The following is a 22099-nucleotide window of genomic DNA, read 5'->3' as shown; positions in this document are numbered from 1 at the left end:
CAGAGGAAAGACTGGACTGGAAACAAGGAGGTGGGGTTGTGCTGCTAGCTTGCTGGGTGATTTTGAACAAGTCATGGAACTTCTCTGGGACTGGAACTTTCTCCAAAATGAGGAAGATGTTTCCTAATGACCCTTCTAACTCAAATGTTAGGCAACAGGATTTTCTGCCTCATTTTCTGAGTTTGTGCAAAATGAAAATTATTTTTTAAACGTTTTCCCTCCCCTGTATATTCTTCTCTTAACATCAAGTCATGGTGTTTCCTGAATATTCCTATGTTTGGAACCAGTCTTTTCTTGCACCCATACATCCCAAAATCAATGACACATTACCATTTCCTTCCATAACTTACTTTCTTATCATTCACTCTCCCCTCATTTTCTCTCCTGCTCTGTTGCTCTCTTTCCATTTTTCAACGTCTACAGTTCTTTCCTTTCTCTTTTCCCTTTACCGCTATGCCACATCATACTTCATTGACAAAATCTACCTTGATACCTGTTAAGTGGGAGAGACAGATAAACTATGATGTAGCTTTAGGCTGTGGACTTTGAAAAGAGCATTAATCCAGGTTCCAATAAAATTTCAAGAGTGCTATTTTCATTAGTTATTACACAAGTTAGATGTACAGAGAAGCATAAATGGATGTGTGGTTTCAAATGAAATGCGTCTATACCTTCTATAAGGAAATTATGAATGACAGTTTGGAAATGCATTGTATCCCACTAGTGCCATCGCCAGTGGAAGATATTGGTATTTCAGCGAAAACGAATTCTCTCCTGATTTCCTGGTCACGTGGCTCTGGGAACGTGGAAAGATACCAGCTGATACTAATGGATAAAGGAATTCTAGTTCATAGTTTTGCCGTGGACAAAGCTACTACTTCCTATGCTTTTCATGGACTGATACCTGGTCACCTCTATAATGTCACCATTGTTACCGAGGCTGCAGGGCTGCAAAACTACAGATGGAAACCAGCCAGGACAAGTAAGTTTCCCTAGCTATTCTGAACAAGAATAAAACGCAAATCAAGGAAATGTTTAATAAACAAGGTTTATTAAATTATTTGGATAATGGTAGTATAGGACAAATGGAAATGCATATGTTGTAGAAGACCTTAATATGTATCCACTTTTCTACTTAGAGAAAGAGGGATTCCCTTTCATTCTAAAGTTTAGGCTCGTCCTTGACAACCTTGTGAAATAGCAGAGTTAATCACTGATATAATCTTAGCTTCTCTTTTTAGTTAAGGATTCCTACTTCCTTCGCTTAAACAGGCATCATCCCCTGCCTTTGTGACATCACTCACAATGAACCAGGATTACTCTTCTCAGTGCTATACAAAGACCTACTCTTAGGTCTTTGTATAAAGAAACAGCCATTGCCCAAACCCTCTATCCAACAAAACATCTCCTGAGACCCAATTCCATAGAACCTGTTCTCATAGCCTAACATAGCCAGAAAACTAATCTGTGCTAAGTTTTAATGAATCATTTATATACATATTATTCATTCATTAGTTCATTAAATCGATATTTATTAGGTGTAAACTATATACCAGACACTGTGGATATAACAATGTCCAAGAGAGACAAAGTCTTTCCCCTCATGGAGCTTACATTCAAGTGCATCCTAATGCTTCTGGTGGGTCTAATGTGTTAATAAATCCCCTCCTTTGGGAAGCTGTGTAATTTTAAGAGAAACTCTAAAATATGTAGTGCCTTAGACATTACTCTAGGGAGGAGAGTTCCTGAAATAATAGGTTCCTGAAATAATAGGTGGGAAAGATATTTGGGGACACCTATATATTTACATACCTTTCGTATCACACCTCAAAGATATATATATATATATATATTCCCAACAAAAATGTACCATATATTTTAAGAATTATTTATGTATATCAAGAGCAAATTGCACTTCTAACTGGCATATGCAAAAGCAATGTGCCACGCCCATTATTTTAATGAAACATTGTGAATTTATATTATGCCATTAGTGAGGCCCAAAATTATAGCATAAGCAAAAGGTAGAAAATATATTCACCAAAGTGTCTCTCCTTTGTAATCATTTTCCTCTGATGAAATAATGACACAACTCCTAAGCTTTAACTTTATCATGATTCAATATGAAAAAGAAACTATTTTCAGCACAAAAAAATTTATGATGGCCAATCAGTCAACCAACCTATTTATTATGTACTTGCTATTATTAAATACATAAAGACAGGAAGAAATTAGGCAGATGACATTCTTTGAGGATTCCACTTAAAGATTTTCAGAACTGGAAAAGGCCATTTTAAGTTTTTTTTGATCAAGCCATCATGAGGCAGTAAGGACCCCTAGGCTTAGTAAGATAGACAGAGCTGCCCAGGGTTGCCCAGCCAACCAATGGCCAAGTCTGAGGCAGAATCTAGGCTCCTGACTGCCATGTTTGTCCTCTGTCCACTAGCCAGACAACCTTTCTTTGGTTTTGCAGTATTATTTTTACCTTGTGAAGTTGTTTTCTTCAGAGCAGGGAGTGTGACTTGTAGAGATTAAGACACAGGGCGAAATTTGGCCATAAGAGTGGTATGATATCCTGAGTTAAAGTCTCTTTCCCTTTCTTCCTAATTAGCCCCCATGGAAGTCTCAAATCTGAAGGTGACAAATGATGGCACTTTGACCTCTTTAAAAGTCAAGTGGCAAAGACCTTCTGGAAATGTGGATTTCTATAACATTACACTGTCTCACCAAGGGACCATCAAAGAATCCAGAATATTAGCACCCCAGATTACTGAAACTCAATTTAAAGACTTAGCCCCTGGACGACTTTATCAAGTCACCATCAGCTGTGTCTCTGGTGAATTGTCTGCTCATAAGATGGCAGTGGGCAGAACAGGTGAGTCTAAGGCTCCAGAAATTCCTTAGTTGGCTCAAATCACTCTCTGACCCACCTTAGAACAGGATAAGTTAGAAGGAAAATCCCTTTCCCATCCTGGGAAGTATGGTCTACATGACTCGGGGTGTCTGTGGGCCAGGCCCCGCTATACAGAGTCAAGCGAGGGTTAATTGCATTCGTCTGATTATTTAAGCAAATGTATTTGGAGTGATGCCCTGTGCTATTTCATGTCACACCACTTAAGTAGCATAAATGAATTAGCATTGATACTAATGAATAAAACATTTCTGATCGACTCTTATAATGAAGGCCAGTTAGCACTTACCCATGTTTCCCATAAATTATTTTATTTATGTCACCAAACATTTATCCAGTGCCTTCTTCCTGTAAATTACCGTATTATGAGCTTGGAGAGTTACTAAGACGGCAGAGTTCAGCACACTGCACCCTTCAGCCAAATATGGCCTGTGACCTGTTTTTGTATAGCCCCAAACTAAGGGTGCTTTTTACATTTTTAAAGAGTTTTTTAAAAAAGAAAGAAAAATATGACGCAGAGACCATATGTGGCCGAAGAAGCCTGAAATATTTACTTTGCTGACCCTCGATTTTAAGGAAGTTACATTTTAATCACACAAATGTAGAATACACACACACACAAAATAAAATACACACACACAAAATAAAAATATTATTATATTTTAATAATGGTAATGATATTGATATTTCCATGGATCAGGCACTGACTAAACAGTTTACACCATTATTTCATTCAGTTCTCACCAAAACCACAAGAGAGGTCCTGATATTATCACCAGTTTGTAGATAATTCGAAGAGGTCAAATAACATGTCCATAGTCATCCAGCCAATAAGTGGTGGGGTTTAAACCAGGCTGTCCTATTCCAGAGTCCATTGTCTGTGCTATTGGAGATCCCAAGTAAGAGCCATATATATGGTCAGAAAGAAAAGAGAAACAAACTCTCTTCCAGAAGATCAGTAAAGACTTCTGGGAGGAAATGGCCTTTAACTGGTACTTTAAAAATATGAAGCTCTTGGCAAGTTGAGAGGGAAAAGAGGGAAGGGCATTTGAGGTGGAAGGAATAACACAAGCAAAGGCACCGAGGCGGAAGAGACCAGGAGACTTACAGGTCTACAGAACGCGAAACTGGAGGCCAGCATTCAAGAGTGGGGAACGAGGGAGGGGGGCTGCAGGGAGTAGTCAGAGTGAAGACTGGCAGGATATGGGGTCTGATTTGGGAGGGCTACAAACACCACACCAAGGACTTGATGTTTTATTCTGTAGTTAATGGAGAAACCTTAAATGTTTTTGAGCAAAGGATAATAAAATCAGAGTTGTATTGCAAGATTAATCTTTTCCGTTGGAAGAGAGGCATGTTTTGTGACCACACATCCAGGGTCTCTTCTAAAAGATGCCACATTCATCACTGTCACCATCATTATAAGCAACATCAGTATTGTCTCTAGGGCTGGTATGCAATCAGAAAAACACAGCGTTTGTATCACTAGGTTATTAACACTGTCACAGAAGATCACATTACTGATATATTACTAAAATGATTTTAACATGCATTTCTCGAGTGTCCAATGGCTCCAGAATGCTCATTTGCAATTCACAAACATCAGGAGGGGATAGAAATGGGGGTTTTGTTTTGTTTTTCAATATCTTTATTGGGGTATAATTGCTTTACAATGGTGTGTTCGTTTCTGCTGTATAACAAAGTGAATCAGCTATACATATACATATATACCCATATCTCCTCCCTCTTGAGTCTCCCTCCCACCCTCCCTATCCCACCCCTCTAGGTGGACACAAAGCAGAGCTGATCTCCCTGTGCTATGCGGCTGCTTCCCACTAGCTATCTAGTTTACATTTGGTAGTGTATATATGTCCATGCCACTCGCTCACTTCGTCCCAGCTTACCCTTCCCCCTTCCTGCGTCCTCAAGGCCATTCGATATAAATGTTTTGAATTGCAGCTATTAGGTCTCTTATCTACTGTTGCCCATGAAAAGTGAATGAGCATCCTTACTTTTGGATTTTAGTATCTCCTTTTGACATCATTTCACTGTTTAGTTCCAGAGGAAGTTGGAGACCTGGAGGCAAACAGCAATGGTTCTACAAGGTCCCTGGTGGTGAGCTGGTCGCCCCCTGCTGGAGACTGGGAGCAGTACCGTATCCTGCTCTTGAATGATTCTTCGGTGCTGCTCAACACCACCGTGGGAAAGGAGGAAACACACTACGTCATACGTGATGTGGGGCTCATACCGGGAAGACAGTATGAGGTCGAAGTCACTGTTGAGAGCGGAAATCTGAAGAATTCTAAGCGTTGCCATGGCAGGACAGGTAAGCAAATATCAAGGTGTTAATGACTGATGGAACCTTAATTCTGTCCTTCTTCCAAGTAAGCCAGGTAACCGTCAATGTCATATCCCAGGGTTCCCTGTATTTGAGACATTATAGACTGACAAACTGAAATAGGTTTGTAATGTTTAATTTTGTCAAATTAGAGTATTAGAAATCACTTCCACTAATAGGTTCATTGTTTTTGAAAAGAAAGACCTTTCTAACACCAAAAGAACAGGAAGGAAACAATCTGAGAGAATCCTCCCCACAAAGTAGATAATTGATAACCTTTTGCTGGTGATCAGTGTTAGAGAACCACTGCCTTGACCCACTGTTGACTAATGGGGGATTTTCAGGTACCGAGGAAGAGTTGTTAAAGTGGAGAGGAATATATTCAGATTCTAGGGCAGAGGAGAGGGAGGCTACTGAGACATGGGTTTTGGTATTCTTGCTGTCACCATTATACTGTAATTCCTTGGGCAAGTCACAACCTCTCTGAGTCCATTTCCTCAACTTTCAAATAAGAGAGTTGACCTACTAAACTCAACATTTCTATGAAAATCCCTGTGACATGGAATGCTGCATACTTGGAGTGAAATTCAAATATGTTCTCTTTTAGTCTTGCCTGATAATAAGGAAATAACTACACTGACGCAATGTTCTTAGAAGAACGTCAAAGAAATGGACCAAGAAACGTCTTTAGCTTGCCCTCTGTGTCTTCCAGTTATCTCTTCATTTTCCAGATATTAATATCTGCTGGACGATGATCAAAAATAAATGACCCAGTAAAGTATTTTCCAAGAGTATTCTTTTGAGTCCTTATTTCTGGTTATGTTACACGAACAAAGTTTTTTTGTGATTAGCTTTTTTTCCCTAAATGCGCAGAAGCATTCAGAAGAGAAATGCTCAACTAGAACACTCCTGTGGATGGAAGAGAAAAGATCTCTAAAGAATACTGGAGTGTATCCAAGTTGATCAATGACCCGAATGTCCATTGCTTTTTCCCCAGTCCCCCTGGCCGTCCTTCAGCTTCGTGTCAAACACGCCAATGAAACCTCACTGGGTGTCATGTGGCAGACCCCTGCAGCAGAATGGGAGAAATACATCATTTCACTAATCGACAGAGACCTTTTACTCATCCACAAGTTGCTCCCCAAAGATGCCAAAGAATTCACTTTTACTGACCTGGTGCCTGGACGAAAATACATAGCTACAGTCAGCAGTATTAGTGGAGACCTAAAAAATTCATCTTCAACCAAAGGAAGAACAGGTAACATTTTTTATAAATTTTAGGCTTTAAAAGTATCCTGTCTGCTGAATTGTCTAACATTCAACTTATAAATGTTCATTAAAGGGCTGTTCTGTACTGGGCATTGTATACATTTTTTTTTTCATGTTTTCCATGTATTTGATCTCTGGGCTATAGTCTGGATAATTTCCTCAGCTCTTAGTTTTAGTTCATTAGTTCTATCTAATCTATCTTTCTTTAATTCTATCTAATCTATTTTAAAATCCACCCACTGAGTTTTAAAATTTAATTGTTATGTTCTTCACTGTTAAACATATTCTTTGGTTCTCTTCCAAATATGTTTAGTTTTCTGTTGCTCTTTCCATTCTCCTCCTTTATTGCTATAGGCAAATTAATGATTTTTATTTTCATTCTGTCTGATCAGTATAATATCTGAAATATTCAGGAGTCAGTGCTGTTGTTTACTGAGTTCTCTGCCTTTTGCTCATGGTGCTTACTGCCTTAAATGTTTGTGATGTTTTATTCTAAACTCATATACCTTGGGATTTTATTCTGTGGGAATTCTTTGGGGCCTTTCTTGAAGGTGGGTTTCAGAAAGAATTTTCTTTTCACTTGATTCTTTCAGGTGCACAGGATTTCTATCAACCCAGACCTATTTCAATCTAAATTGTCAATTTGAGGTTTTTTGATCACCCAGGGTTTTATGAATTTGGGTTGCAAACTCACTGAAGCCGTCCTGACATTATGAATTCTCAGTGGAAATTTTTTCTTCTCCACCTAGTATTAAGGAGGCTGCAGTATATGGGGAATAGAGAGGAAATATTTATTTCACTTACGCTTAGAATATAAAGTTTCAGGATCCAATATTTTGCAGAGTCACCTATGAGGTTCCTCACCCTGGGAAAGTCCTATTCATAGCTCTTGCAAAGCTATAAAATCAAAGCTTAAATTTATGTTTGAAAGATGCCCTCATGGTGACAGTCTGCTTCAGTGATCCAGTTACCTCTCTGTCACTTTCTTACAGGTCTCTGAGAATTCCTTACATTCTTGACGACTCATTCATGCATTTACATTTTTATGTTTTATCCAACATGTGCAGTTGCGTGTATTGGGGGGATTTTCATGGTTTGTGCCAGCAATGAAAGTCCAAGGCATTGTTTTAGACTTAAGATCATTTTCATTATTCCCACCACTCATATTGCTGTGTCATATGGTAAGTGAACGTTTAACTTTGTAAGAAGCTACCAAGCTGCTTTCCAAAGTGGTTGTAAAATTTTACATTCCCACCAGCAATGTATGATATTTCCAGTTCCTCCGTATTCTCAGCAACACTTGGTATTTTCAGTTTGTTTGGTTTTTTAAGTTTGAGCCATTCTAATAAATGTGTAGAGGTATCTCATGCGATTTTAATTTGCCTTTTCTTAATGACTAATGGTTTCAAGCATTTTTTTCATATGCTTATTTACCATCCACTTATCTTTTGTATTTTCAAATGTTTTGCCCATTTTTTAATAGGGTTCTTTGTTTCTTATCATTGAGTTTTGACAATTCTTTATTCCAGAATAAGTCCTTTGTCAAAAATGTGTGTTGAAACGTTTTCTCTCAGTCTATGACTTGTCTTTTTATTTTATTGAAGTATAGTTGATTTACAGTATTATATTAGTTTCAGGTGTACAGCATTGTGATTCAGCATTTCTATGGAATATACTCCATTAAAAGTTATTATAAGATAATGGCTATAATTCCCTATGTTATACAATATATCCTTGTTGCTTACCTATTTTATATGTAGTAGTTTGTATCTCTTAATCCCATACCCCTAAGTTACCTCTCTACCCTTTCCTCATCCCTTTGGTAACCACTAGTTTGTCCTCTATATCTGTGAGTCTGTTTCTGTTTTGCACACACACTCATTTGTATTATTTTTTAGATTCCACATATAAGTGATATCATACAGTATTTGTCTTTCTCCATCTGACTTATTTCACTAAGCATAATATTCTCTAGGTACATCCACATTGCTGCAAATGGCAGAATTTCATTCTTTTACATGGCTGAGTAATATTGCATTGTGTATATATACCACATTTTCTTTTTTTTGTTGTTTTTTAACAATGGCATGGACTTGGACTGCATTCATTAACAGTATTTACAAAGGTAAATTGTCTTTTATTTTTTAAATAAATTTATTTATTTTACTTATTTATTTTTGGCTGCTTTGGGCCTTCATTGCTGCACCTGGGCTTTCTGTAGTTGCAGTGAGTGGGGGCTACTCTTCATTGCACTGCATGTGCTTCTCATTGCGGTGGCTTCTCTTGTTGTAGAGCGCGGCTCTACGTGTGCAGGCTTCAGTAGTTGTGGCACACGGGCTCAGTAGTTGTGGCTCGTGGGCTCTAGAGTGCAGGCTCAGTAGTTGTGGTGCATGGGCTTAGTTGCTCTGTGGCATACGGGATCTTCCCTGACCAGGGATCGAACCTGTGTCCCCTGCACTGGCAGGCAGATTCTTAACCACTGCACCACCAGGGAAGTCCTTATACCACATTTTCTTTATCCATTCGTCTGTTGATGGGCACTTGGGTTGCTTCCATATCTTGGCTATTGTAAATAGTGCTGCTATGAATATTGGGGTGCATGTATCTTTTCAAATTAGTGTTTTCATTTTTTCCAGATATATACCCAGGAGTGGAATTACTGGATCATATGGGAGTTCTATTTTTAGTTTTTTTTGTTTTTTTTTTTGCGGTACGCGGGCCTCTCACCGTTGTGGCCTCTCCCGTTGCGGAGCAACAGGCTCCGGATGCGCAGATTCAGTGGCCACGGCCCACGGGCCCAGCCGCTCTGCGGCATGTGGGATCTTCCCAGACCGGGGCACGAACCCGTGTCCCCTGCATCGGCAGGCAGACTCTCAACCACTGCGCCACCAGGGAAGCCCTATTTTTAGTTTTTTGAGGAACCTCCATACTGTTTTCCATAGTGGCTGCACCAATTCACATTCCCACAAACAGTGCATGAGGGTTCACTTTTCTTCCCATCCTCCCGATATTTGTTATCTATAGACTTTTTGATGATAGCCATTCTGACAGCTGTGAGGTGGTAGCTCATTGTGGTTTTGATTTGCATTTCTCTAATAACTAACAATGTTGAGAATCTTTTCATGTGCCTGTTAGCCCCCTGTATGTCTTCTTTGGAAAAAATTCAGGTATTCTGCCCATTTTTTGATTGGGTTGTTTGGTTTTTTATACTGAGTTATACGAGCTGTTTATATATTTTGGATATTAACCCCTTGTCAGTCATATCGTTTGCAAATATCTTTTCCCATTCTATAGGTTTGGCTTTTTGTCAATGATTTCCCTCGCTGTGCAAAAGCTTTTACGTTTGATTAGGTCTCATTTGTTTATTTTTGCTTTTATTTCTTTTGCATTAGGAGACAAATCCAAAAACAATATTGCTACGATTTATGTCAAAGAGTGTTCTGCCTATGTTCTGTTCTAGGAGCTTTATGATATCCAGTCTTACATTTGGGTCTTTAATCAATTTTGAGTTCATTTTTGTATCTGGTGTGAGGAAATGTTCTAATCTCATTGTTGTACATGTAGCTGTCCAGTTTTCCCAGCACCACTTGCTGAAAAGACTGTCTTTTCTCCAATGCGTATTCTTGCCTCCTTTGCCATAGATTAAATAACCATAGGTGTGTGGGTTTATTTCCAGGCTCTCTATCCTGTTCCGTTGATCTATGTGTCTGTTTTTGTGTCAGTATCATACTGTTTTGATTACTGTAGCTTTGTAGTATAATCTGAAGTCTGGGCATATGATAGTTCCAGCTTTGTTCTTTTTTCTCAAGATTGCTTTGACAATTCACAGTCTTTTGTGATTCCATGTGAATTTTAAGATTATTTGTTCTAGTTCTGTGAAAAATGACATGGGTATTTTGATAAGGATTAAATCTATAGATTACTTTGGGTAGTATGACCATTTTAACAATATTAATTCTTCCAATCCAAGAGCATGGAATGTCTTTCCATTTCTTTGTATCATCTTCAAATTGATGAAATTGATTTATTTCATTTATTTCATCAATGTTTTTATAGTTTTCAGAGTTTATACTTCACCTCCTTGGTTAAGTTTATTCCTAGATATTTTATCCTTTTTGATTTGTGGTTATCATGGGATTCACATATGCTGACCTACAATTATATCTACTTGTTTTAAACTGGTAGTCATTTAAGTTCAAACACATTCTAAAAGACCTACATTTTTTACTCTCCTCCCCCACATTTTGTGGTTTTGATGCCATATTTTACATCTTCTGCTTATCCCTTAACTGTATAGTGTTATTATAGTTGTTTTTACAATTTTTTGTCTTTTAACGTATGTACTGTCTTATTTAAGTAGTTGATCCTCCATCATTATTATATATTTACCTTTCCTAGTGAGATTTTTCCCTTTCATTTAGATTCTTACTTCTTTTCTATTTAGAGAAGACCCTTCAACATTTCTTTTAGGGTAGATTTAGTATTGATGAACTCTTAGTTTTTACTTGTCTGAGAAGTTCTTTATCTCTACTTCTATTCTAAATGATAATCTTGCTGGGTGGAGTATCCTAGGTTGCAGGTTTTTCCCTTTCAGCACTTGAATATATCATGCCACTCCCTTCTGGCCTGGAATATTTCTGCAGAGAAATCAGCTGATAGCCTTATGGGGATTCCCCTGTATATGACTCTTTGTTTTTCTCTTGTTGCCTTTAGAATTCTCTCTTTAGCTTTTGCCACTTTAATTATGATATGTGGTGTGGCTCTACTTGGGTTTGTCTTGTTTGGGACCCCCTGCACTTCCTGAACCTGGATATCTGTTTCCTTCTTCAAGTTTGGGAAGTTTTCAGCCATAATTTCATCAAATACATTTTCAGTCCTCTTCTCTCTCTCTTCTCTGGGATCCCTGTAATGCAAATGTTGGTACACTTAATGTTATCCCAGAGATCTCTTAAATTGCTTTCATTTTTTAAAATTTGTTTTTCTTTTTGCTATTCTGATTGGGTGATTTACATTATTCTATCTTCCAGATCACTTATGTACCACTTAGTCTGCTCTTCATTCCTTCTAGTACGTTTATTTTAGTTCAGCTATTGAGTTATTCATTTCTGATTGGATCTTTTTTATATCTTCTGGTTCCTTGTTAAAATGTTCACTGTTTAGATAAATTCTTTTCCCTAATTCAGTTAACATTTTTATTACCAATGTTTTTAATCCTTTACCTGGTAAATTGTTTATTTCTGTTTCATTATTTATTTTTTTAGGGGGTTTTGTTTGCTCTCTCAATTAAGAGTAGTTCCTCTGCTTTTTCATTTTGCTTAACTATCTCTGCCTCTATGAATTTAGGTGAAACAGTTACCTATTGTGGTCTTAAAGGGGTGTTCTTATGTGGGAGCCTCCCTATACGGACTGTGTTCGCCCAGTGTCTTTGGTGAGAGAGCTGGATTTGACATGAATGCAAGTTACATCTTTCTTCAGGGTGTTGTTTTAGGGTGATAGCTGGCAGCTGTCACCTTGGTAGAGGTTGGGCTGGAGGTGGAGGGGCTAGAGCTGGTGCCAGGTGTGAGGTGGGACTTCCTCTCTGTTCAGTGGCCATCATTGCCCTGTCAGGGGTGGGGTCTGATCCCAAGTTGCTGGGCAGAAACCCTGAGGATCAAGCTCGAGCTGACTTTGTTCACTTTAAGTGTGTGTTTTTCCCTCTCCCAGCACCGGGACCTTTACCCCAGAGGAGGGGAGTGCTGAAGCAAGTGGGGCCTGTGTGCAGACAGAGTTCCAATGTGCTGCCCGTGTAGGTGTCTATGGCTCCACTCAGATGCAACCTCTGGTACATCTTTGTGACAAAGGTCCCACCTTTGTCTCTCCCACCTGATCACTACTGCCTGCATCCGCTGCCCCCACCCTGTCGCGGAAATGCTCCACAGGGCAGGTGGGACCCATGTGAGCTCTACGTGTATCTGGAGGTTAGCTGTGGTGGAGTGGCCACCCCGTCAGAAATCTGGGTAGTCTGAGGCACTGCTTGAGTAAGCACCAAGTATAGACGTGCTGCCCCACCCAGCCTCCACCCCGGGGTGGAGCTGCTCCCTGTCACCTCTGGGTCCCACAGTCAAGTTTCTTCCCCAGCCATGGCTGCCCCAGATCCAGTGCCACATTGTGGCATGAAGTGAGTGGGGTCGGAATGTTCGCTTGGCTTGGGCTGGTACGTGTCCCAGGTGGTCATGGGAAACTCGGCAGCCACTAGAGCAGACCTTTCTCTACTCTGCCTTGGGGGTTAGCCAGCATGTTTGTGCCCCTCATGAGTGGAGTCCAGACTTCCTCAGCTCTTCTCTTTGTCCCAGCAGTTCTCCAACCAGCTAAGGGGGCTTGTCTCCTCATGTAGGACACCAGGACTGAGATGCCCAAACTTGGTTTAACCTGCTCACTCCCCAGGTTGAGTGTCCACCAATGTCATCTCCTTGTCCTCTGAGTCCCCTCTGAGGGGCACAGGTCCTGACCCAATCACTTCTGTTCCCTTCCTACCCTATTACGTGTGTATCTTTCTTACAGTCTTGGTTGTACAGGAGTATTTTTGCCAGTTTCCAATTAGTTTTCAGTGATAATTACTCCACATGTAGATATATTTTTGGTGACAGGGAGGTGAGCTCCCTGTCCTCTTACTCCACCATCTTGATCTCCTCCCCTGGCTTGTCTTTTCATTAATTTATTAGTATGTCTTGCAGAATATAAGTTTTTAATTTTGATGTCAATTTACCAGTTTTTTCTTTCATGAATCATGCTTTTGGTGTCATACCTAAGAAACCTTTGTCTAACACAAGGTCACCAAAATTTTCTCCTAGAAGTTTCATAGTTTTAGGTTGTAAATTTAGGTGTATAATCAATTTTGAGTTAATTTTTGTATATGTGTGAGATATGGGGGGAAGTTTATTTCTTTGCTTATGCATATCTAATAATTCCAGTCCTATTTGTTGAAAAGACTCTCCTTTCTCCACTGAATTGCCCTTGCATCTCTATTAAAAAAAAATCAATCGATTATATATGTGTTTGGTCTATTTCTGGACCTTCAAGTCTGTTCCATCAGTCTATGTGTCTACTTTTTTGCCAGTATCACACTGTCTTCATTACTGTAGCTTTCTAGAAGTTTTGAAATCAGATGATGTTAGTCCTCCAACTTTATTCTTCTTTCTCAAAACTGTTTTGGCATATTAATTCCTTTGCTTTCCATATGAAATTTAGAATTGGAATTGAATCTTTTGATCCATGTACAGTAATGTATTTTAATAAGTATGTTTGTACCTAAATCCACAAGTCAGTGATTTCTGAGAAGCGTTGTGCAAGGTTCCACTCCCTTTGATTATCATAATTCTGGGAAGAGGCACAAAAGAGATGTATGTTGATCAAGTGCCAACTTCAAGATCTGTGTAAAAGATTTGTCAATGGACAGGTTAAAAATCACAGTAGTTGTTAATTAGGTAAAGGGTACAGGCTCACAGGTGAGACAAATCAGGCTTTGGACGCCAGAATGACAATTTGTTCGCACTGTTGTATAGGCTAAGTTACTTACATTATGATCCTTGGTTTCCTCCTCTGTAAAGGGAATTTAAAAAATCAACTCTATAGAGTTTTGAATGAGTAACCAATAATATAACATCTGTAAAGCATAGAGTCCATAACTGGCACATAACAGGCAATCAGTTGTTATCATTTCATTATCATTATTATTATTATATAATACTATAACATATAGCATTGTAGCATTTTCATGTGTAAGAATAGTCCTCTTGAGAATGTGCCAATAAAGAATTACCAGTCTCCTAGACTACAATCTAATCATCAGGTTAAAGGGATTTCCCAATACCACCCCATAACAACCATTAGCTCCAGTAGATCATGTGGCTTTGAGTTCTCACGGGGTAGGGACAGATAAAATAACATTAAGTAAGCAGTCTTCAAAAATAGCAGCGTTTTATGTATCTGCCAATCCCATACTCCTAATTTATCCCTCCCTCTCCTTCCCCTTTGGTAACCATAAGTTTGCTTTCTATGTCTGTGAGTCTGTTTCTGTTGGTAAATAAGTTCATTTGTATTCTTTTTTAGAATTCACATATAAGCAATATCATATAATAAAAAAAATAGCAGCCTTTTATTATTTAAAATTTAAAAATCAAGACTACGTAATAGGCTTGCATCATCTTATCCTTGGATCTGAAATAATTTTGATTTCCCATATAAGCAGCTTTTTCAGAATGGTAGAGTCTCTGTAGGGGAATAGTTCTCCATATTTCACAGGAAATAAAGCTGAGTGTCTATATCAAAAAATATATTTTTTTTTTAGCATTTTCAAGACTGTCTCCATTTTTTACTCATTTTTGTTACACTTCCTTAGGGTGACGAAGTATCATCTGTTTTTTCTTCCCTGTCTACTCTGTTTTAGTGCCTGCCCAAGTGACCGGTTTGCATGTGGCCAACCAAGGGACAACAAGCAGTCTCTTCACTAACTGGACCCAAGCATTGGGAGACATAGACTTCTACCAAGTCTTACTGATCCATGAAAACGTGGTCATCAAAAATGAAAGTGTCTCCAGTGAGACCAGCAGATACAGCTTCCACTCCCTCAAATCGGGCAGCCTCTACTCCATGGTGGTAACCACAGTAAGCGGAGGAATCTCTTCCCGACAAGTGGTGGTGGAGGGAAGGACAGGTAAGAAGAGTGTGACCTACGGCGATCTGAGCACGTGGAACCTCCAGGGTATATCCTAGGTGTTTTAAAACATCCTAAAGACAGACCCGACTCTGATCTTCCTAAAAGCCAAGTTTCAGTGCTGTCCAGACAGTACATGTTGATCTCCCAGGAATGGAAATTGGATGATGGGTGAGAGTAGGAGAGAATGAATTCTAAATTTTCTAAAATCTCCAATACATGTGTCAGAACTCCTAGAAAACCCTTTGCGATGACATGATAGTCATCTGCTACCTAAGCTTATTCCTTCATCTAGCTGATTTTCTTTGAAATATTTATGTCCGATTAAGGTAAACAAGTCATGAACTTTTTTAAAAAAGTATCTTCCATTCTCTTTCATATTCTTGGTTTCAAGACAGAAAAAAAAATGATCTCCAACTTTCATGGTCAAAAGTTAAGCTAATAGGGCTTCCCTGGTGGCGCAGTGGTTGAGAGTCTGCCTGCCGATGCAGGGGACACGGGTTCGTGCCCTGGGCCGGGAAGATCCCACATGCCGCGGAGCAGCTGGGCCCGTGAGCCATGGCCGCTGAGCCTGCGCGTCCGGAGCCTGTGCTCTGCAACGGGAGAGGCCACAACAGTGAGAGACCCGCGTACCACAAAACAAAAACAAACAAACAAAAAAAGTTAAGCTAATAAAATTACCCAATCCCATATATTTTCACAAGCAACATTAAACAGTGCTTAATACTGTACGCCACCTAAACAATGTTGCTTGACCTTAAAGAGCTCATAGTCAAATAGGGCAGAGAGCTAAGTAATCAAATGTCATGTGGTCATATGTGTCAGGCAGAGGTGCAGCACCAGAGAAGGGAATACAATTTTCTACACAACACAAAGAAAGAACATAAACAAACAATATAAAATGTATGTTCCAGTTTCTTAGAAAGATATACAATTAAATAAATCCAATAGAAGCTTTAATAATTATTAGTGAATTCAGGTCAGTGACTTTGCCCGTTTAATTTCATATGATTATGTTAAGTTGGATGTCAGTCTCCTCCCTCTATATTTCCAATGCTCAGATTCTGAGTATCAGCGTCAGGTATCCATAGATATATCCTTTTCCAAAATCATGAATCTCACCTGCTTAATGAACCCAAGGACCATTAACTTCATTAATTCTCCCAAAAGAGCAACTAAGTCATTGAAAAGATATTTTATAGTCTAGGTAGAAATTCACTGATGTCTGCCCATTTCTGTCATTCTGTGGCAACTGATACTGTTGCCTGTGTTCATCCTGATACCTTCCTTCTTCTCTTTTAATGGTTCTTGGCACCATCCATCAATGTAGCATAATTGGGGGTGAGGGACTGAAAAGCTTAGTTGGGGAATCAAGAGGCCTAGATTCTGGTGCTAGCTCTGCCATTCACTTATCTATCTAAGCCTTCATTTTCTCTTCCATCCCCAGTAAGTCACCCCAACACCGGGTGTCAGAGTGGGGAAGGAGAAATAACAAGTTGTGGAGAGGAGTTGAAAAGGATCTTGCATCCATTTCCCAGTGACTTGCAGTTGTATTAGTCAGATTAGGCTGGCTTATTTCCTGCTTATACAACTGTACAATGTGGGTGTTCCTGACGGGACAACTCTATTGGTTGGTTCTTCTCTAAGCAGTAATTAAGGGACCCAGGCTCCTACCATCTGTGGTTCTTCCTTCCTCTAGGTTCTCAGAGGTCTCTCCATTTCTTCAGAGAATGGAGGTTATGGGGAGGCGGAAGACTACTAAAGCTGGAAGTAAACACATCACTTCCACCCACATTCCATTAACGGGAACACAGTTGTATGACTACACCTAACTGCAGGGGCGGCTGGGAAATACAGTCTAGCTGTGTGTCCAAGAGGAAAAGGAAATGGTTTTGTGAGCAAGTAGTCAGATGCCGCCACACAGGTTAATTCCCAACTTAAAATACCACAAGGACTCTCCAGCGTATGGTGCTATACTAAAATAGTTTGATATCTGAGATCACTTGATAAGTGGGACTTGTAATTATTTTTATACCTATATTTTAATGACAACAGAGGTATCAATATTTGACCATTATATAACAGAAGTATGCAAAAACGAGACAAGAAATTCTTTGAAGAATGATAATAAAGTCTTAAGGAGAGGACAAGATATGAATAAATATAAACATCAGTTATTTTATTCAAACACATTGAGTGCAGACATTATCATGAGAAAAGAGAAAAACGGGATATTATTATAGAAGCACAATAACTAGAGATTTTGAAAGGTGCCTCAATTAGTAAATTCTGTACATGGTAGATTGTAAAAAAATTCAATGGCTAAAACCTAGATAATCATTACCATCTACTCAAATTACTGAAGTATTAGTCAAGGTTGAATAATTCACTTATATTTCCACAGAGTTGAAACATATATATAAACCCTCCCAGCTTAGATAAGGTGGCAAAATATTTAAAATTGAAGATATCAGATGTGCTTAACAAATCTAATTCTAACCTGAGAAAATGCTCATTCTAAAGAAAAAAATAAATATATCTTTTTTGTAAACATGAATTTATATTTTTGGTGAAACTTTTAATAATTATATCTTTTCTAATAAAATGTTAATAGTTGCAAATATTCCCAGCAGTTTTGAAAAACAAGCATAGTTATTCTGAGAACAACCAAGGGATATACAGATGGTTAGATGGACGAAAGAAGGACAGGGAAAAAAAAAGGACGGAAGGCATCAATACATAAATAGAATGGCTAAAAGTTCAATGTTATATCTGGGAAATGTCCATATGCGTGGAACAGCATTAGCAGAATTATTTAGTAGAGTGCTGTTTATAATTTTGGTGATGGATAAGTGCTTGTAAATGCACAGAAGACTTTGGGGATTAAACCGCAAAGTCAGAGCATATTAGATGAGAAGGATTCTCAGAGGTCATCTAGCCGAATCCCGTCCATTATATGTGATGTAGGGATATTGGCAATTATATGAAAATATATAGCTGAAGTCAGTCAACCAATGATGAAAACAGTAGCGCAGTTCATATATACTATATATTTTATTATTATATTCACTACTGACAGTACTATTTGTCATGCATTTATTTCTAATACATGGAACAACTATTATTCAATACCATGATTCTTAATTTGCAGACTGTACTTCTAGGCAGGGAACTCTTTACAGTCATCCACATCTTTTCCATTTTTGTATACTTGGAAAATAGTTGGTTCTTAGTAAATGCTTGTGACGCTAAAACCCCAACTGAGAGAAGCACATAATTATGGTGGACATTAGAAAGGCCATTATTGCCACAGCATGTCTTTCTGCCCTCAAGTCCGGTCTCCAGACTTATTGCTTCCAGGATAGGCGTTTAGGTTTATTTCTCACCACTAGAGGGCAGGAAATGCTTTGCGAAGGGAAATACAACCCCTTCCCCTGTGTAAATGATTAGACTCCCCAGGAATAAATAAATTAATCACAAGAAGGTCGAAGCTATCCCAATGTCTAAGACTTTTAGAAAAGCTATTGCACTCTTCACCTTTCCCCTCAAAAACCTTTCTTTATTGATGGGTTTGGTTCAAGCTCTTTCATTTAGATAGTTAATGTCTGTTCCCTTTCCTACATAGGGGACTTCCTGACACGTTCACATAAAAAAACCTCCACTTAAAATACTTTACAAACAACCACACCATAAAAATGCAGTAACAGCATCCTTGTATTTAAGAGGCATCCAAAAGACTTCCTTGGATTTTTATCTTGGTTAATCTTATGATGTAAGAACTCTCAGCTTCCAGAAGCTACAGTGAAATCGTCACCCTTCCTTGACCTCATAGGTAATCAGATCTCCTGAGTCCACACTGTTTTTGCCCACCGCAATAGATGACTCAGACTTTTGACTGTGCCTTTCTTTTTAAATTTTCTCCCCCTGTCAAATCCCAGTCCCTTCCAGTGTGAGTGGAGTAAGGGTGAACAACTCTGGTCGCAATGACTACCTCAGTATATCCTGGCTGCCTGCTCCTGGAGACGTGGATAACTACGTGGTGACACTCTCCCACGATGGCAGGGTGGTTCAGTCCCTCGTGATTGCCAAGTCTGTCAGCGAATGTTCCTTCAGCTCCCTCACCCCGGGTCGCTTCTACAATGTGACCATAACGACGAGGAGTGGCAAGTATGAAAATCACTCCTTCGGCCAAGAGCGGACAGGTGAGGATCTCAGGAGGTTCAGGCTCTATGAGAGCCAGCCGGCTATGTGGTTCAGGGCATCACAGATCTGCAGCAATTCTGTAATGAGGGGATTAAAGACCGTTGAGATCACATTATTATGGCATCTTCATATTTTCACACAAGAAGTTCCTTATGTGAGCAGATGTTACCTTTAAAGTAAGATGAACACCATTTTCGTGGCTAGAATTCATAGTATATTCAAATATAGTAACAGGTATTTCTGTTTAGGGTTGCTAGACCCTGGCTCTGTGGATGTTCACTAATTTAATCCTTATAAAGTCCTTATTGAGGTAGTTGTGGTTATTATTCCCATTTTACAGATTCTGATAAGAACCTGATAAAAGCCATTCACTCTCTTTCCAAAGAAATGCACATACCTGCCCTATCCCCGACAAGTTCACAGACAATTTGGGGGTTACTACTTTCCTAAAGTCTACCCACGAAGCACTGGGTGAAAACCAAGGTTCAGGGTAACTTGTCCAACTGTTTAACTTGTTAAACAGCCGGTGCACTTCAGATCCTGGATTTGAACCCAGTTCTGAATGACTCCAGAGCCTACAAAGCTCTCTGTCCTGAAATCCTTCCTGAAATGTCTGTTGGTCAAGACCACTGTTCATCCTTTTTCACACAAGGTGAAGATGTGAACCTTTATAATTCTGAGACTAAGAGCAAACTCTTAGCAAAGGCTTTGCAGTCCTGGTTGGTCTTCGATGTGCTGGAAAGAGCTAAGTTTAGACAACTACCGTTTTCCTAATATACTTATGCTTCCTGGGGTTTACATCTGAGATTTCTGCTTAAGGTGAGGTTAATATTTTATCAAATCTTTCCTGCTGATCTATGGTTTGATATTTGCATTTTAAAATGTCAGTTTTTCCATGAGAATCTGGGACAACTGACACCATCCAGTGCCCCAGCACAGGGTCTGGAGCCTAGTAGGCTCCAGAGTCATTCATTGAGTAATGAATGTTTGGTAAATGAATAATCAGAAATCCCCTAGATCAGGGGTTTTCACCCAGTGCTTCGTGGGTAGACCTTAGGAAAGTAGTAACCCTCAAATTGTCCGTGAACTTGTCGGGGATAGGGCAGGTATGTGCATTTCTTTGGAAAGAGAGTGAATGGCTTTTATCAGATTCTCATAGTTTCTGTGACCTCAGAAAGTTAAGAACCACTGATTTACATTGTTACAGCATGCTAGCATCGAAAATGTCCTTAGAATGATCTAATCCCGGGCTTCCCTGGTGGCGCAGTGGTTGGGAGTCCGCCTGCCGATGCAGGGGACATGGGTTCGTGCCCCGGTCCGGGAGGATCCCACGTGCTGCGGAGCGGCTGGGCCCGTGAGCCATGGCCACTGAGCCTGCGCGTCTGGAGCCTGTGCTCTGCAACGGGAGAGGCCACAACAGTGAGAGGCCTGCATACCGCAAAAAAAAAAAAAAAAAAAAAAAAGAATGATCTAATCCCATCTCATTTGAGTTAAAGTCCCAGAGAGAAACTGTGGCTTCTCCAAGGTCACACGGTTGAGCAGTAGCCAAGCCCTACTGCACTCCAGGGCTGTTTCCACTACGTCATGCTCTCCCTGAAAGCACTAGTCAGGAATATAAAGAGATAGTCCCTACCCTCAAATTATTACGTATTGTGCTGATAAGCGCGATACTGACTGAGATCTGATTTTTATTTACAAAGCAGGCTTATGTCAGTGTCTTCTGTTGATTAATTTGGAGCCTAAAAATTGCCAGCAATTAAAGGATATGTCATCCAACCACTAGCCCCTTGCTGCCCCTTGGTGTCAATTCATGAATGTTTCCTATTCACATGACCTTCATATTGCAAGGCCTTGTGCTAGGATTGATTTTAAATGCAAGAAAAGTGATCCTTTATTCAAAGCACCCTTTTGATGCTTTACCAACATGAACTTGGATTTGGCACGTGACTAATCAAGGCAAACCACTGCCCCTGACAAGTCAGTTTAACTGGAGAGTCGTGTCTGAGTTGTTGCCTTGTTGATTTTGGCTGATTGTCTCAATGCCTTCTACATTTCGGGTGAAAGTGTCAATATTTCTTATTCCGTATCACATCATCTCACCATACAGCAAGGCAAGTCCCACAAATTACCCGCAGTTCCACCTGGAGAGCCCCTTACTGACTTAGCATGGTATTCAGTCTGGTTTTTCTTCCTGCTTTGCCTTCAGTAAATTGCCTGGATCGTTGACCTTTCTTAGCCCATACTTACAGTGTCACTTCAGAATTTCTTCTGTACAAGTCTGTGATGACTAAATTCTAGCAACACTCTGATTGGTTCCAGATAAATATCTTGAAAAAAAGCACACCTGCCCTTGCTCCATATCTGTGGTGAGATATATTCCAGTACAAAAACCAGCACACATAAGCCAACAAAGGATAGTAATGCAACTTGTAGGTGTTAAGAAGCTTCATGAAAAATGTAGCTTAGATACCAAAATATTGAAATTTCTGGGTCATTTCATGCTTTGGAAGAAAGTGGAAGAGAAAACTTGGACATAGGCGTGGCATGTGGTCAGAGCAGAAATCCCTTAACATAAACCAGACACAGACAGAGGCTACCCAGTCCAGAGAACATGCTAGTATTAAGATAGAAATTTAGGACCCTGGATCTGATTGAGTTCATACTTCTTTTCAATGCTCCGTCTCAT

At 39.5% G+C, this 22099-nt stretch overlaps 1 protein-coding gene across 5 annotated transcripts in view; it reads left to right on the top strand.

Moving 5' to 3' along the window:
* Nucleotides 1-22099, top strand: part of PTPRB (protein tyrosine phosphatase receptor type B) — a 113661-nt gene that overhangs the window by 40608 nt on the left and 50954 nt on the right. For 4 of the 5 annotated variants that reach the window (XR_010932486.1, XM_067697336.1, XM_067697338.1 and 1 more), the window contains 6 exons: nucleotides 725-982; nucleotides 2612-2875; nucleotides 4968-5237; nucleotides 6247-6507; nucleotides 14944-15210; nucleotides 19149-19412. Coding sequence is in view for 4 of the 5 variants with exons in the window: in XM_067697336.1 (XP_067553437.1) it covers nucleotides 725-982; nucleotides 2612-2875; nucleotides 4968-5237; nucleotides 6247-6507; nucleotides 14944-15210; nucleotides 19149-19412 (1584 nt within the window). In the remaining variant the exon portion in view is untranslated. The remainder of the gene's footprint in view (nucleotides 1-724; nucleotides 983-2611; nucleotides 2876-4967; nucleotides 5238-6246; nucleotides 6508-14943; nucleotides 15211-19148; nucleotides 19413-22099) is intronic. The other variant, XM_067697337.1, reaches the window with a different exon arrangement.

The sequence above is a fragment of the Pseudorca crassidens genome, chromosome 11 (genome assembly GCF_039906515.1).
Source record: "Pseudorca crassidens isolate mPseCra1 chromosome 11, mPseCra1.hap1, whole genome shotgun sequence".
Lineage (NCBI taxonomy): Eukaryota > Metazoa > Chordata > Mammalia > Artiodactyla > Delphinidae > Pseudorca > Pseudorca crassidens.
Note: the sequence above shows the minus strand (reverse complement) of the source record. Positions and strands in the feature narration are given on the sequence as shown.